This window comes from Mus caroli, unplaced genomic scaffold (assembly GCF_978045245.1).
Source record: "Mus caroli unplaced genomic scaffold, Mus_caroli_1 scaffold_8, whole genome shotgun sequence".
NCBI classification, from domain to species: Eukaryota; Metazoa; Chordata; class Mammalia; order Rodentia; family Muridae; genus Mus; species Mus caroli.
The window spans coordinates 46558806-46573730 of NW_028227263.1; the positions used below are offsets into that span (position 1 = coordinate 46558806).

General features: G+C 45.2%; 1 protein-coding gene across 3 annotated transcripts in view; it reads right to left on the bottom strand.

Annotated features, from left to right (window-relative positions):
• The window catches only part of Xrra1 (X-ray radiation resistance associated 1), a 67518-nt gene that overhangs the window by 39845 nt on the left and 12748 nt on the right, over window positions 1-14925 (bottom strand). For all 3 annotated transcript variants that reach the window (XM_085841495.1, XM_085841494.1, XM_021167599.3), the window contains 4 exons: window positions 14202-14377; window positions 10525-10596; window positions 9459-9531; window positions 6281-6378 (listed from right to left, as the gene is read on the bottom strand). In XM_085841495.1, the coding sequence (XP_085697621.1) occupies window positions 6281-6378; window positions 9459-9531; window positions 10525-10596; window positions 14202-14342 (384 nt within the window). In that variant the 5' untranslated portion in view covers window positions 14343-14377. The remainder of the gene's footprint in view (window positions 1-6280; window positions 6379-9458; window positions 9532-10524; window positions 10597-14201; window positions 14378-14925) is intronic.

Consider the following 14925-nt stretch of genomic DNA (forward strand, 5'->3'; position numbering starts at 1 on the left):
AGATATCTCGAGATGTATAAAAAACAGGTGTGCCGTGTACTTTGTCTGGCACACAGTGGAGGATTGGATTGTAAGCCCTTTGATGTCAGGAATCATATCACTGCAGCACAGCAGCTGTATAACTGAGCACAGGCCCTGGCACAAACAGACACGCATGAAAGTGAACTTAAATGAATTAGCCTAAAGAAACAGTGAATCCAAATGGTCACCCCACCATCAGCTGCTGCCCCCTTCTTCTGCTGCCCCCTTCTGCTGTGTAGTCATTGTCATCATCTCCTCTTCCTCCTTGTCCTCTTCCTCCTCTTCTTCCTCCTTTTCCTCTTCCTCCTCCTTCTTTCTTTCTGCACCACTACCACCACCACCACCACCATCATCATCACCACTACCATTTCTTCATCCATTGCCTCCATACTGAAGGCTTATTTTGTTCTTGCCCTCTGGGAAGTCCCAGTTTTGTTTTCTTTGGCCGCAAACTATGTCCGTCCGCTAAGAAGGGATGCTGCTGGACTCTTCCTTTATCAGAGAAGCATCTTTTAAAGTGGACAGAGGTTAATACTGAGACTCACAACTGATCCAAGTGCAGAGAATAAGTGACTGTGTAGTGCTCGGCCCTAAATGGGACAGCCACGTCCCCTCCTGCAAGGCTCAGGAGCCATCACAGAAGAGGGGTGGAAAGATTTTTAAGAAACAAAGGTTGGGGAGGAATGCAGGTGAAACTGTCTTCTGGAGGCGCCATGGATGGTGCACTCATGACATCATGGTAGTCATGGTTACTGGAACAGGACTGGGCTCATCAACATCTCATCAGAGAAGAAGGAAAGGCTCATGGGGCCCCGCCTGTCTCTGAAAGACCACTGGTAGCTATAGTGGCAGGGGCAGGGTGTCACTTTCTTCAGTGGTGATACGTTGCCCATGTCCTGGTAAATGGCTTCCCACCTATGCTCATGCAGGCAACCCAGAGGGTCTCCCACACCAAGGTCAGAAAAGCAGGAGGGGGTCTTGGGAAGAAGGGTTTTGGCAGGAAAGGAAAGAGGTGGACACAGGGTACTAGGAATGGAGGGGATTAAAGTTCATTATATACATACATGAAACAGTCAAGAGATAAGTAAAATGTAAAAGACAGAAGTGATACTGCCTAGATAGATGTCTACACACACACACAAGCCACAAATAACAATCAGGACTGCCAGAGTGTCTCCGCAGGCTTCACAGAGAGGCAGCATGTGAGCCATCCCCAGACCAAACTGTTAAAGAGGCATGAGTCAGGAGGTAGCTGGCTTGTTCTGAGAACAGCAAAGGGTCTGGGTATCAGGGAAGCTTGTGGCAGAGGAGAGGTTTGATAAGACTGGCCAGGACGTGAAAGGTTCCAAGCACTGGGAGGAAAGACAGGGCTTGAGGTGCACAGAACAGAGCCATCTCACTTGGCTGGAACAAGAAGAGGGGCAAGGCCTGGAAAAAACACAGGCAAAGATGGGGAAATCCTTGTGTCTCATACTTGTGTGTGGACGGCCAAGACCTATGATTTTACCTCCCCCCTTTGTGTCTCTCACATTCCTGCCAACCTATTCCTCAGACAGCAGCCAGGACACATGGCCCTCACCACAGTATGCTCCAACTTAAAACTTGGCGGTTCCTATTCCATAAGATAGTTTTAGCTCCTTTGCAAGATGTCCTAAGCCACCTCTTCAGGCTCACACAGCACTACCGAGTCTCAGCCCTCACTCTCCACCTATTCACACGGAGCCGATTCAATGGTATTCAAGCTCAAGAGTTGGTGAACCAAGACCAGCAAGCAAATCTAGCCTGATGCTCCTTCGTGGCTAGTGAGCTACCAATGATCCTTACACTTAAAAAACTATGAGACCAGGATATTAGTGTGTGTGTTTAATCCCAGATCTCAGTGAGTTGAAGCCAGCCTGGTCTATAGAGTGAGTTTCAGGACAGCCAGGACTACACAGAGAAACCCTGTCTCAAAATAAATTAGTTAAAAAAGGAATAGTGTACCCCAATTGGCAATGAGAAGTTCACATTTCAACATCTTGCTTGTTTGCCTCCTGTCTGAAGCCATCTAGGAGAGGCCAAGGCTAGTAAGTGACTTTCCTGGAAGTGGTCCACCTTTTCTTTTTTCTTTTATTTTCTCTTCTTTCTTCCTCCTTTCCTCCTTCTCCCCTCCCCTCCCCTTCCTCCCCCTCCCCTCCTCTCCTCCTTTCCTCTCCCTCCCCCTTTCCTCCCCCTCCTTCTCCTTTTCCTTCTTCTTCTGGCATATGATGGGCAAGGTCTGAGAGGCAAGGTCCCAAAAGACTTCATCTCAGGATTGCCTCTTGCAACCGATATGCCTTTCCTGTCACTATTATACAGCCTAAGGGTTCCTGGGCATTGTCACACCCTATTGAGCAAATTTCCTGCAGATCTACATAAAGATGAACTTTCATGAATTAATGTTGTTTGGATGAATTAATGATTTTATAGAACTCCTCATTTGATTCAAATAATTTTAGGAAGAAGGATTTAAAAGATGATTTTAGTTGTTTCACCAGAAAGATAATAAAGTTAGACTCAAGAAGAGAATGTGCCCCTCCTCATAGAATAGTAAGGAAAGGCTGCATGATAAGGGATACAATGGGCCTTCATAATTACATTACAAAGAGAAATAGACTTGGAACAAATTTGTGATCAAGGAAAAACATTCAATCTAGGTCAGATCCAAGGATGACGCCACAGGTGTGAGCCATGATAAAGCAAGGCCATGTGAAACTGTTGCTTTGAACTTATAATGAGCTTAAAGAATGAAACACTATTTTGAATTTACTATGAACATCCTTCTGTAATTCCGCTTTTGTGCAACATTCATCTGTGAGGTACTTTTCTAAGAACTTCTGTCTATAAAAAGGTCAGAGAAAAGAAATAAAGTGTGGCTTGATGGGACTCTGCCCCATCCATTCCACCAAATATATATGCCTATTTGTCTATATGTACATGTGTAGGTCTGTGTGTATGTATGTAAACATGAATAAGCACTGTACAGTTGATTGAGACAGGTGGTTAGGCCTGTCCAGTGTGTGTATGTGTGTGTGTGTGCATATGTGCGTGTGTATGAGTATTGTGTATCTGTGCATATTTGCCAGTGTAAAGGATTATAATTCTTTTCTTTTCTTTTCTCTCTGGTTCACGAAGAGTTCTAAACCTCTCACCTGGCTATGGAGAGGTCCTTGAGCCAGAGAGGAAAGAAACCAGCACTTATCAGCACAAATAGTAAGAAAGTTACGGAGTAAGAGACCTATTGTGCTTATTAAAGCACAAATAATAAAATTATAATGCCAGAGGTTATCAGTCTTTAGCCTTCATCGGACACTGGGTTCTGCCTAGTGCCATTTCCCTAAAGGCTGGGGCAGGCCTCAGCAGTCTCTGTACTGTTACTGTCTGCAGTTCTTTCCTCTCACAGAAGGATGACTACTTGTGACAGCCACAACTAATAATGAGCATATGGACCCAAAGTTTTCCATACTTAGTTTCTTATTTCTTACACACACACACACACACACACACACACACACACAAATCTTATTCTGGCTGTTTTGACTATTTAATGTTGGATCCAAATTTGCTTTCCATGAGGGGTAGCTCAAAGAAATAAACAATTGTAGGATCATAGGTTGCAGAATGTTAGAGCCAGCCCAGATTTTACAGCGGGAGAAACTTTATCCTCGGGGCAAGTTATTTGGATGAGGCCTAGAGCCAGCAGAAGGCCAGCAGGACACAGGCAAGAAAGCATGCCTTCTGGCTGCTGGGGCTGGGGTCCTGCTCAACGGTTTTCAGATTTGTAAACACAAAATCAAATCACAGCAAAGCTAAGTTTTCCAGAACTGACTCTGGAAGAATTCCACTCTGGGCTGCTCCCCTTGGGGCAGGCTCTCTGACAGACAAGGACAGAAGATTCCTAGCCTGGCTGCTGTATCTGGTTGAGCCACATTGAGTTTTATTACACATCAAAGTATTCATTACTGTGAGATGCAAATTCAGGATATTTGACATGTTTATCTTTTTCCCCAGGGAGCCCTTGCAAATCACAGAGAGACGAGAACAAATGACTAGTCCAGAGATTTCCTCTTCTCATTTATATGCTGCATCCTAAAATGAGTCTGGTTTCTTTGTAGACAAATACCTTTGGACAAGGCTGGGTTTGTAGGATAAATAATCTTCATCAGATGTAATCAGATAAAGTGGGCCATGCACAAAATCAATCATGATTAACACTGGATGCCAAACTAGTCACTCGTAGGGTCAAAGCGTGTGATCATATCCCTCTGGTTGGCCACTGGTACCTGTGTTGTGTTTTGGGTATTTGGAAGGAGGATGTACTGGCTATTTTTGTGTCAACTTGACACAGCTGGAGTTATCACAGAGAAAGGAGCTTCAGTTGAGGAAATGCCTCCATGAGATCCAACTGTAAGGCATTTTCTCAATTAGTGATCAAGGGGGAAAGGCCCCTTGTGGGTGGGACCATCCCTGGGCTGGTAGTCTTGGGTTCTATAAGAGAGTAGGCTGAGCAAGCCAGAGGAGGCAAGCCAGTAAAGAACATCCCTCCATGGCCTCTGCATCGGCTCCTGCTTTCTGACCTGCTTGAGTTCCAGTCCTGACTTCCTTTGGTGATGAACAGCAGTATGGAAGTGTAAGCCGAATAAACCCTTTCCTCCCCAACTTGCTTCTTGTCATGATGTTTGTGCAGGAATAGAAACCCTGACTAAGACAGAGGAAGACAAGGTTCAAGGCACACTATGCAACTCTTGTGTGCTCAGACTGTTCTCTGAAAAAGTCAAAGAACAACGGAGCCCCTAGGCGGCACCTGGGCCCAGAGGGTGGGGAAATGGCTCTCTGGATCTCTCATGTCTAGGATCTACTTCCCACTGTCAACACCAAAATACAAGACAGAAAGATGCTTTAACATAGCTCCAAGCTGCATCAGTCATTTCCACTGGGTTTTATTGGACTTTGAGAGTTTGCATACTGAATAATATGTCTGAGGACCAACTGATGACCCAAGTCAGAGCAAACTGCTGTCATCTTCAGTGTGACTTGAAAAGTCACATGGAGAGAAGTCAGTATTGCATTCAGCACAGGATGCTTTCAGAGTGTGAAGACATACCTACCATCTTGAGCTGATGTCCATTTCAGTGTGTTAAAAGTGTTTACAAACTCTGCCATATGAAGGCCAGCAACTCTTTGACAAGGTCAGTCTCCCTAAACAAGTGAAGGGAGGCCCACAGAAGCATGGCTGACCTTTGATGCTTGCAGATTTAAGCTACTAAAGCTAAGCACACGGACACATGTTGCTAAGGTGTGAATGGAAGTGCACTACTATAAGGCCAGCACACAGGGAAGGACACACTACTCGGGGAGACAGTGAGCCTGGCCAGGGGCTGAGCCCCACTTCCAGCACTATTCCCCAATTCTTGTGTGCAGTGACTCTCAGGTAGTGACAAAACCTTCATTCCCTTGTTAAAAAAAAAAAAGTGGCCCTTGAGCCTTTATCAAAGTCAAAAGAGGTAAGAAAGCATGAGGCTATGCAAAGCAGACTTTCTGTATTTTCTATCCCAAGGTTCTGAGAACAACTAGAGATGTGCATGGGATGTGCCCACACCTCTAGTGTGCTGTTGAATCCACGGGGGCCTTGTGTGCTCATCCTCACCTTCAGGCCAAGGGACTACCCCAGTCCGCTGGGACCAACCTCGCTTACTGAGGTCAGGGTATGCTTTGGTATTGGTCCACACAGTCTCTAGCTCACTGCACCCTGCTTTTAAGCTGGATCCAAGCTCTCCAAACACCTAAGGAGATATATCTCCCATGAAACTCTTCCTCCTATGATACTCCGTTGAAACTCACTTTTTATAGATTCCTCTGAATATGAATGACCCTTGGCACTTATATTCCAGGGTCATACACCTTGGCCATAATTACCTGTCTGCCATCAGTACCACTAACACTATTACCTTCACCACCATCACCACCACCATCCTCCTCCTCCTCATTATCATCATTATCACCGTCATCATCATCACCATCCTCCTCCTCACCATCATTATCATTATCATCGTTCATCGTCGTCATCATCATCATCGCCACCACCACCACCACCATCCTCTCCAGAGGCCAGAAGCAAGAAGCCAGAGCCTAGCAGTGAAAGCCCAGAGAACCTTTGCCCAAAGTCATAACCTGTCGAGATACCTATACTCATTCTTACAGGGGAACAGGTAGGATCAAAAACTTCCTACCTCCAACTTACTTCCAATGTCTTGAAGTCTCCATATTTCACGTAGACCATCTTGATGCCATTGAACGCAAGCTCCAATTCCTTTAGGACTGGAAATGTGTGAAAGACATCTACATGGGAACGGAGAGAGAGAGAGAATAAGAGAGAATCTTGAGCTTGGAAAGGCTTACAGAGGAAGATGCTAATGACCATTCACTGAGCTTCCAGCTGTGGGCGATGCTTTATGTCACAGACCTCAGATCTCTAACCATAAGGCTGGAGAGATGGTTTGGAGGTTAAGAGAATTCCCTGCTCTTGCAGAGGACCAGAGTTCAGTTCCCAGCGTCCACCCTGGGTGGCTTCCAACTGCCTGTTACTCCAGCTCTAGGGGATTCCAAGAAAAATTTAAATCTCTAGCTACTTCACTAACAAGAGTTGTGCCGTTCATCCTATCACTGAGGAAATGACAGCTCTGGAAGGCTAAGTGACTTATTTGAAATAAGGTGGCTGGTAACTGGGAAAACTAAGGCTCAGATGTAAGTCTGTTCAAATGGAAGGCCTGTCCATTTAAAACTGATATATATTATTTTCTCTTCCCAATCCAGGGGCCAACCTAAGGGTCTTGTGCATGCTAGGCAAACTCTCTACCACTGAGCCACACTCCTAGATAACCTCTGATTAGAGATGCTAACATGCTTACCCCAAATAGTCAAACCTCACGGGGAAAAATGTTCCTTTAATCCCAACATTTAGTGTCAACTGCTCAAAATTTTATATATATACCTAACATTTTTCTCATGTATGTATTGAAATAGTCTTCTTCTTATAAAAAAACCAGAATACATGCTGTACAGTGGCTTTTCTCCTTTCACAGTATGACGTGAAGATTATTCCATGTTAAACTTGTCCAGTATCTTAGTTATCTTTCTAGTATCGACATGCACTCGCTTTTCCTGTTGGTTGCATGTAACCTATGTGGGAGGGAGGTAATCAAGGACTCCTTCTTGCATGACAACTGGATCTTAGATTCACTTTCTAGGCCTGTTTCCCTGGTAACCTAAAGCACATGCTATGGTAACTGTGTTACTAGGCAACTATTGCTTGTGGTAAAAATGACTGCAGAGTGGAAAATTATGTCTGAACCAGGAGAAGGTATAAATTATAAATGCCCAAAGGGGGTACTCCTCTTTAAGTGGTGACTCCTAGAATCAGACATGTCCTTCATGGGATTTCTGTAATATAGACCTATGGAATGGCACATTGGTTCCTGTGTTGATGAGATTTCCAAACAAGGGTGATTCCCCACATTTACTCAATGAGAGTTTCTTTCCAGCACCCAGGGTGACTCTTGGCTAGTGGACAGCTCTGCAAGAGAGTCAACCATGGGAACTCCTCTGTAGGACTCCTGAAGTCCTACAGGGACATAAGTGTAGAATCACTTAGAACCTTCTAAGTGAACCTGGTGTACTATGTAGCCTACAAGAGCTTGAGAGTCAGGAGGCTCAGTCAGGTCAAATAAGACACTGACTGGGGAATTCCCTTGGGTAAGTCTCTTTCTGTAGAATATATTCCTAGAAACAGAACTACTAAAGGCAGTGACTATCTCAACTTTAAAAAGATTTATTTACTTACTTATTTATTATACGTATGCTCCTGTGTGGCACTGTGTGCAGTAAGTATGTGCAGAAGCCAATGGAAGTGAGAAGAGGTCACTGGATCCTCTGGAACTGGAGTTACAGGTGGCTGTGAGTGGCCCCCATGGGTGCTAGAAATTGAACCCAGGTCCTTTGCAAGAGCAGCAAATGCTCTTAACAGCTGAGCCAGATCTCCAGCCTCATCTTAAATTCTAAGAGACATTGCCAAATTTCCTTCAAGGAGTCACACAGCTTTCTTATATTTGACTTTTACCGAGAGTCTCCCTTGACTCCGCAGGGCTGGCTGTGGTTAGCGTCTTTCATACTTGCCAATATTTGATGGACATAAAACTGTGTACTGGTGTTACAGGTGGCTGTGAGTGGCCCCCATGTTTTTGTCCTTAGTGAAGCTGGGCATTTATCACAGGCCTTTTGGCCTGTTTATACCAAGACATTCCTAGCAGACTACACTTTTTTCTAAGGCAAGGATCTCATTAGATGCTTTGACAGATGCTCTCCTCCAACTCATTGGAACAAACTCATTGGCACACCCCTTCTAGGACTGTCTCTGGGTATCCCCTGACTCATTCCTGCCCCCGTGATTCCCATCTCTTCCCAGATCACTCTCTCAATCCCCTTCACGCCCCATCTCAAGCTTCATTCCCCTCCCATGGAAAACCCCTCCTCTCTGAGACTCCCTGGTTAAAAGCCTTCCACGCCTCTCCCGTCTAGAGGACTAAGCTCAACACTCAAAGCCCTTGATGATTAAGCCCTTGCCAGTGTGTCTTGCTTCAGTTTTTTCTCCCCATGTATCCCTTGTATACTCTTCCCAACCAGGCAATACCATTCCACAGCTGCCCTTCAATCCAAAGCACCAATTCCTGAGTCAATTTCTTATTAGTATGTGTGTGTGTGTGTGTGTGTGTGTGTGTGTGTGTGAGTGTGTGTGGTGTGTGCACATGCAGGTGTCAGAGGACAGTTCCCTTCTTCTATCATGTGATTCTCAGGGATCAATTCAGGTCACCAAGCTTGGCAGCAGGTGCTTGCAGCCACTCGACCATCTTGCTGGCCCAATGTATTTATCAAAAGATCCTGTCTCAGGTACTCTTTCCTAGGTTTCCTGACTCACTGGACTGGGTTAAAGTCCCTCTGGGATGCACGCCTGGTGTCTCCTGATTTCCCTGCACCAGTGCATATATGTACCCTGCTTTTGATCTGAGTCCGAAACCATCTCTCCTACTAACCATAAGCTCTCCAGAGCAATTGGGTGCCCTTCTCTCTAAAGGCCACACAGTCCTGGCACCAGCAGGGGGCACTGTAGATCTGCTGAATTAAGGCCTTCTCTCACCGGCGTTTGCAAGGTGGCCTGCCAGGCTGCAGGAGAGGATTATCTGTGTTTGTGGAGAGGAGCTTCAACTGACAGGGAAACCCTTGGTGAGTGGACAGTTCAGCACCAGAGTCGAGATCTGTGATCTCTCCAGGGCCATGAGAGTCAGACCCCCGGTGGACAGACAGACAAATCCTAACACGAGTGCTTTGCGGGCCAGGAGGACAGTTTCTGAGAAGAGAAAGCTCACCTAGAGGCAGCAGGTTTTCAGAGGCATTGATATAAATCACAGACGTAAAATGTTTGAAGTCCTTTTCCTTTGCCTGTCAGAAAGCATGCCAGATAAACACAGGATTAGTTCCCTGCCCAGGAGCCTGCAGAAACACCAGAGCAGCTGCTAAGAGGACAGATGCCTAAAAGGGACTGAGAGACATTCTTAGTGTAAGAGCAGCCACGTGGGGAGGGCTAAGGGGACTTCTCTGTTTTCTTCTACCCTGAAATACTTCAAACATATTGAAACACACGCTGAGTGATACTTTGAAGATGTAGCCACCGTGACCCAGTTTTAAAGACCTGAGTCTGAACTGTCTAAACTTGAAAGAAACTATCAGAAGACATAGGGCCTCTGTTACCATACCCTCCACAGGTCTCCTCAAACCCTACACCTTATCCCTGATCTTAGTTTTTGTGTATATAACATATAGACCAATGTTTATGCCCACCAATTATACATAGGGTTATTTACATGTTTTAAGACTTTATATTCATACTATGGTACGAATGTGTCTTTATGCTTGAGAGTATGGCTTTGAGATTTACGTGAGATGTGTATAGCTCTTTGGAGATTAAACTGTGTTGATACACATAGGTCTAATTTGTCCATTTGAATTCCTTGCTTGAGTAAATGACAAGTTATCCTCTTCTGCTGTGTACACATTTAGACTGACTCAAAACTTCCATTGTTGTAAACAAGGTGCTATACACCTTCCGGCACATCCTTCCTCAGCGTAAGAGTTTCTATATCCCTACCATACGGTTAGCTCATGTGATGGGAACTTCACACAAGGAATTAGTCTCAACCCATGCCCTCGTCTCAAGAACAGATTCTTCAGGTGAATTTTTCTCATTCACAGAATACCAAATTCATAGCAAGGTCTGTGTATGAATATTGTTTCTGCCTGTGTCTGCCCATCTCTTCTCCCTCTTTCTATAAGACTAACTTCTAGTTCCCAGGAACTGTGGAGGTGCCATACACAAAGCAAATCGTCCAGGTCCCCTGACATCTGGCTCAGTCACGCCTTTGATGCTGGCCTCACCTTGGAGAACTTCATGCCGCTCACGTTGATAGTGCAAAGATCTGCTGGCTTCCTGGCAGAGTGGTGCTTCAGCTGGAACACAGGACACAAGAGTTGGTTCCCGTGGTCCCAACAGAATGGAGTGAGTAGAGTTACTTCTGCTGAGTGTTTTCTACTCTCATAGACTTGCTGTTTGTTTGCTTGTGCATTCATTCAGCTATTCATTCATTCATTCTCCAAATATTATCTGAGCACTACTTTGGGCACAGACCGTACTGACTATATTAGCAAACTTTTCTTTAACCCAAATTGAACCCCCTTTAATGTAAATAGTGTTTCTTAAAACTTATTAGTTGTGTTAAAGGGTTAGCTCTTACTTCCAGTATTACTTTAGTTAAAGAGTTACTTCCCCCTTTAATGAGGTTAAGAGATGAACGGTGCCTTGTCTGAGGCCCTGTAGCTAGAAAATGGTGGATCTATGATTCGGATTCAATCTGTACTCTTTAAGCTATGCATTTTTTTTTGCCTGCCCTGTGTCACTGTATACAATGGAAAAGTTAGGATCAGATATCAGCCTCAGAATATCTTCTAGTTCAGTGCTGCAGAATTCCTTATCCCAGCTATGATGGCCTGCCCCATATGGTGCCTACTATGAAAAAAAACTCTACACAGGCTCAGAGAAGACAGTGGGGAAGCAGCAGGTGCCTTCCATACTTTCTCAGAGTGACCATTTAGTGGAAAGGCAAACAGCAAATACTTAGAAATATAATGATTATGTTAAAGGAGAAATTCAAGATCCAGTGAGATGTGGAAACAGGAGGCCACAACCTCAGTCTTAAAAGGAGGAAACATTTCTTTGAGGGTGTGATTTTCCAGCTGAGAGCTAAGCTATAGATGATCCTATGCAGTGGGCAGGGAGTGCGAAGGCCTCCCAGGCAGGAGAAGGCAAGATATTTTTAGAGAGGGAGTTCTGAGACCATGCGGATCCACACTGGCTCTGAACAAGGGAGTGGATTAAGTAGAGGCTGACAGCAGTTTCATAAAGATCAGCTTGTCTGACCTACTAAGAAAGGATAAGAAGACAGAAGAGACCAATGTGCCAGATGTTGTTAACGACATTTCTAGCAAGATCTTTTACCCACTGAGCTATCTCGATGTCCCTAAAGAAAAGCATTCTAATTGGTCTGAACTAGTTAAGAGTTATGTGATTAGCCCAATAAGAGGTGATAGTGGCTTGGCTCAGAATTGTAGCAGAAGACATGAACGGAAGTAGGTGTGATGACTCTTTAATACAAGTTCCAGGACTTGGTAATGTGGGAGTGTCAACAGAGGGCAAGAGGCAAGCATGAACTATAACCCCTGGTTACTAGCTCAGTGACTGGCTAGTTAGTGCCAATGGAGAGGTAATATTACCCAAAATGATACATTGGGGATGTGGGGTTAATGGCATAGGTGCAGTAGTACAATCAGAGGTGCCAGTGAACTGACAGGCAACATAGAGAGCCCATTGCTCTGAAAAGCATTCTCATTGTTTCCTCTACCCAAAGCAGCAGTGCAGGTAACAAACCATGCCGGTTAATATGGGAACTCACACGGGGACGGTCATCCCGCCCCCCCCACACACACACACACACATACACACTCAACTGCTGGAAATGCTAGGATGCAAAACCAGGGACATCCAAACACTTCATGATCATCTTAAAAATTAACTTTATTTTATAAACCTGGGTGATTGCCTATGTGTATGTCTGTGCATCACATGTGTGCCTAATATCTGTTCTGATTTGAATATGCTTGGCCCATAAGGAGTGGTGCTATTAGGTATAGCCTTGTTGGAGTTGGTGTGGCCTTATTGGAGAAGGTATGTCATTATTGTGGTGGGCTTTGAGACCTTCCTCCTAGCTGCCTAGAATAGTCAGTTTTCTGTTTGCCTTCAGAACAAGATGTAGAACTCTCAGCTCCTCCAGCACCATGTCTGCCTGGATGCTGCCATACTTCCCGCCATGATGATAATGGCCTGAACCTCAGAAGCAGTAAGCCAGCCCCAATTAAATTAAATGTTGTCATTTATAAGAGTTGCCTTTCCCATGGTGTCTCTTTATGGCAATGGAAACTGTAACTAAGACACCTGCAGATGTTAGCCGAGGGTTTCAGATCCCCCTGGAGCTGGAGTTACAGATGTTCTAAACTTTCATGTGGGTGCTGGGAGTTGAACCTGGGCACTCTGGAAGAACAGCTATTGTTCTCAACCCCGGAGACATCTCTCCAGCCCTCAAGTCCCTCGTTTAAAATGGTGCAGTGTTTTGTTTGTTTGTTTGTTTTTAAAAATCCCATGTATACCCTCCTTTATATTTCCAATTATCTCTGAGTTATTGATAATACCAAATACATGTAATATGTATATAGTGGAGAAATATGTAAACAGTTGTTATGCCATGTGGTTTAGGGACTAGGAATATAGTGGATATGCAGGGTCAGTTGTATTTGGGAATGAGGGGACAAAGAGCACCATGGAGTGATGTGGTCTGCCCTACCACCTTACTGCTGTTTCTGACCTCTGTACTCCCAGTGAGTGAGGAGCCGTCCTAACAGAAAAACAAACCCCACAGGCTCCACAGAAAGCTTGTGCTGCTCAGGGAGGTGAGGTGGACCAGGCACTTTCTCTTGCGATCTCTGACACATGAGTCTTAGGACTTACCATCAGAATGTGGGAACGAGCAAGGCTGCCAGAGTTTCTCTCAGGGAGCAATGAGAGCCCATGCTGCCCCCTAGTATATATTTACAAAACCCATCTTTCTCTGCAAAGCTACTGAAGCACTGCATAGAACAGATGTGAATCTGCCTGGCTGGTCTCTAACCCACCATCCCAGGTCTCTTCAGAGAGCTGTCTCCAGCCTGGGGTCCTCCTGCTTCCAGACAAATGCTAAAACCAAAGGACAAAGGCTGTGGGAAAGTGGGACCTCCCTGGTCTCACTGGCTCCTGGAGAAGTCACCACAGAGCAGAGCACAGCATGGTGCACAGGCATCTCTCGTTCCTCCACAGTGCTGGCATAGAATCCTCAGTTTACCTTTTATTTCTGAAACACTCTTGCCTTTCCAAATGACATAAAACTTTTCACTTTGTTTGTTTTGTTTTTGTTTTTGTTTTTTCCAAGACAGGGTTTCTCTGTGTTGCCCTGGCTGGACTTTTCACTTTGTAAAGTGTCTTTTTTTTCTCTCTCTTAGAGCCAGGATCTCACTAAGTAGGTTCACAGAGATCCACTGCCTCTGCCTCCCAGAGTACAGAAATTAAGGGCATGTGCCACCCTGTGTAGCCATTTTACATAATATAAAGGTACAGGTTTTTGAGTCGGTAGATCAGGGTTTTAATCCTGGTCTGGCCACTCACTCACTGTATGTGGGGCCTCTTTCCCTGTCTACCAGTGGCAGCAATATAGAAAGGACGGCCATCCTGGGCCTGCCTTGGGCGCAGGATGTATGTAAAGGTTTCACGTGTTAAATGACATCTCCAGGGTGAGTTCGTCATGCTACCATCACTCTCATAGCTTGAAGTCAGGTGGGAGCAGTGGTACCTGGGCAAGACCAGTCCTTGCCCCTGGTCAGACAAAGTAGAGGAGTCCTCATCCCTCCCCTCCCCTCGCCTCCCCTTCCCTTAGATAATGTTGTCAGCCACTCAGGAATGCCTTTTCTCTCACCAGAAAAGACCTGTCCAAGATGTGTCCAAGAACGTCTGCCTGGTTATCCCTCCGAGATGTTTTCTTCAACCCAGTATCGAAAGAAACCTTCTTCTGGCTTTCCTGACCTTCAGTGGAGGCCTTAGCTGCACCTTTCTTCATGCTGCCTTTCCGAGACACTATCCAGTGTCCCCGGCCTGTGGGGAAGATTGGGACAGTGAGTAAGGCCAAACGCCTCTCAAGACAAGGGTGCGAATACAGAAGATTTGTCTCTAATGCCTAATTTATCTCTAATTTATCTCCTGAGTACTGACACTACCAAGCACTCACTACTGCTGAAGTGTCTGTGCACACGTCTCATTCAAGAGCCTCTAGGCTCAGTGAGGGGTATACTATGGATGAACTGGCTTATGATAAAAGAGAGGGATGGCTGTACAATTCCTTCCTCATCTCCAAATGTGTGCCTCCCAAGGCTACTGTTTGGTTAAGAGACAGGATCAGATTCTTCCTGTTATGTGATGTCCTCCCTGATCCCTGTCAGCATGAAGGATTAATCTCTCAGTACTAGGCTCGGTGACCTCAATTTTATACATCAGCAAAAAGACTAATATGACTCCCAGGGATGTAATTCTGTTGGCCAAGCGTTTGCCTCACATACACAGAAACCTCAGTTCACACCCCGCCCCCCCACTACATAAAACTTATTATAGTGGAGCACACCCGTAAACTCAATATTCAGAAAGTG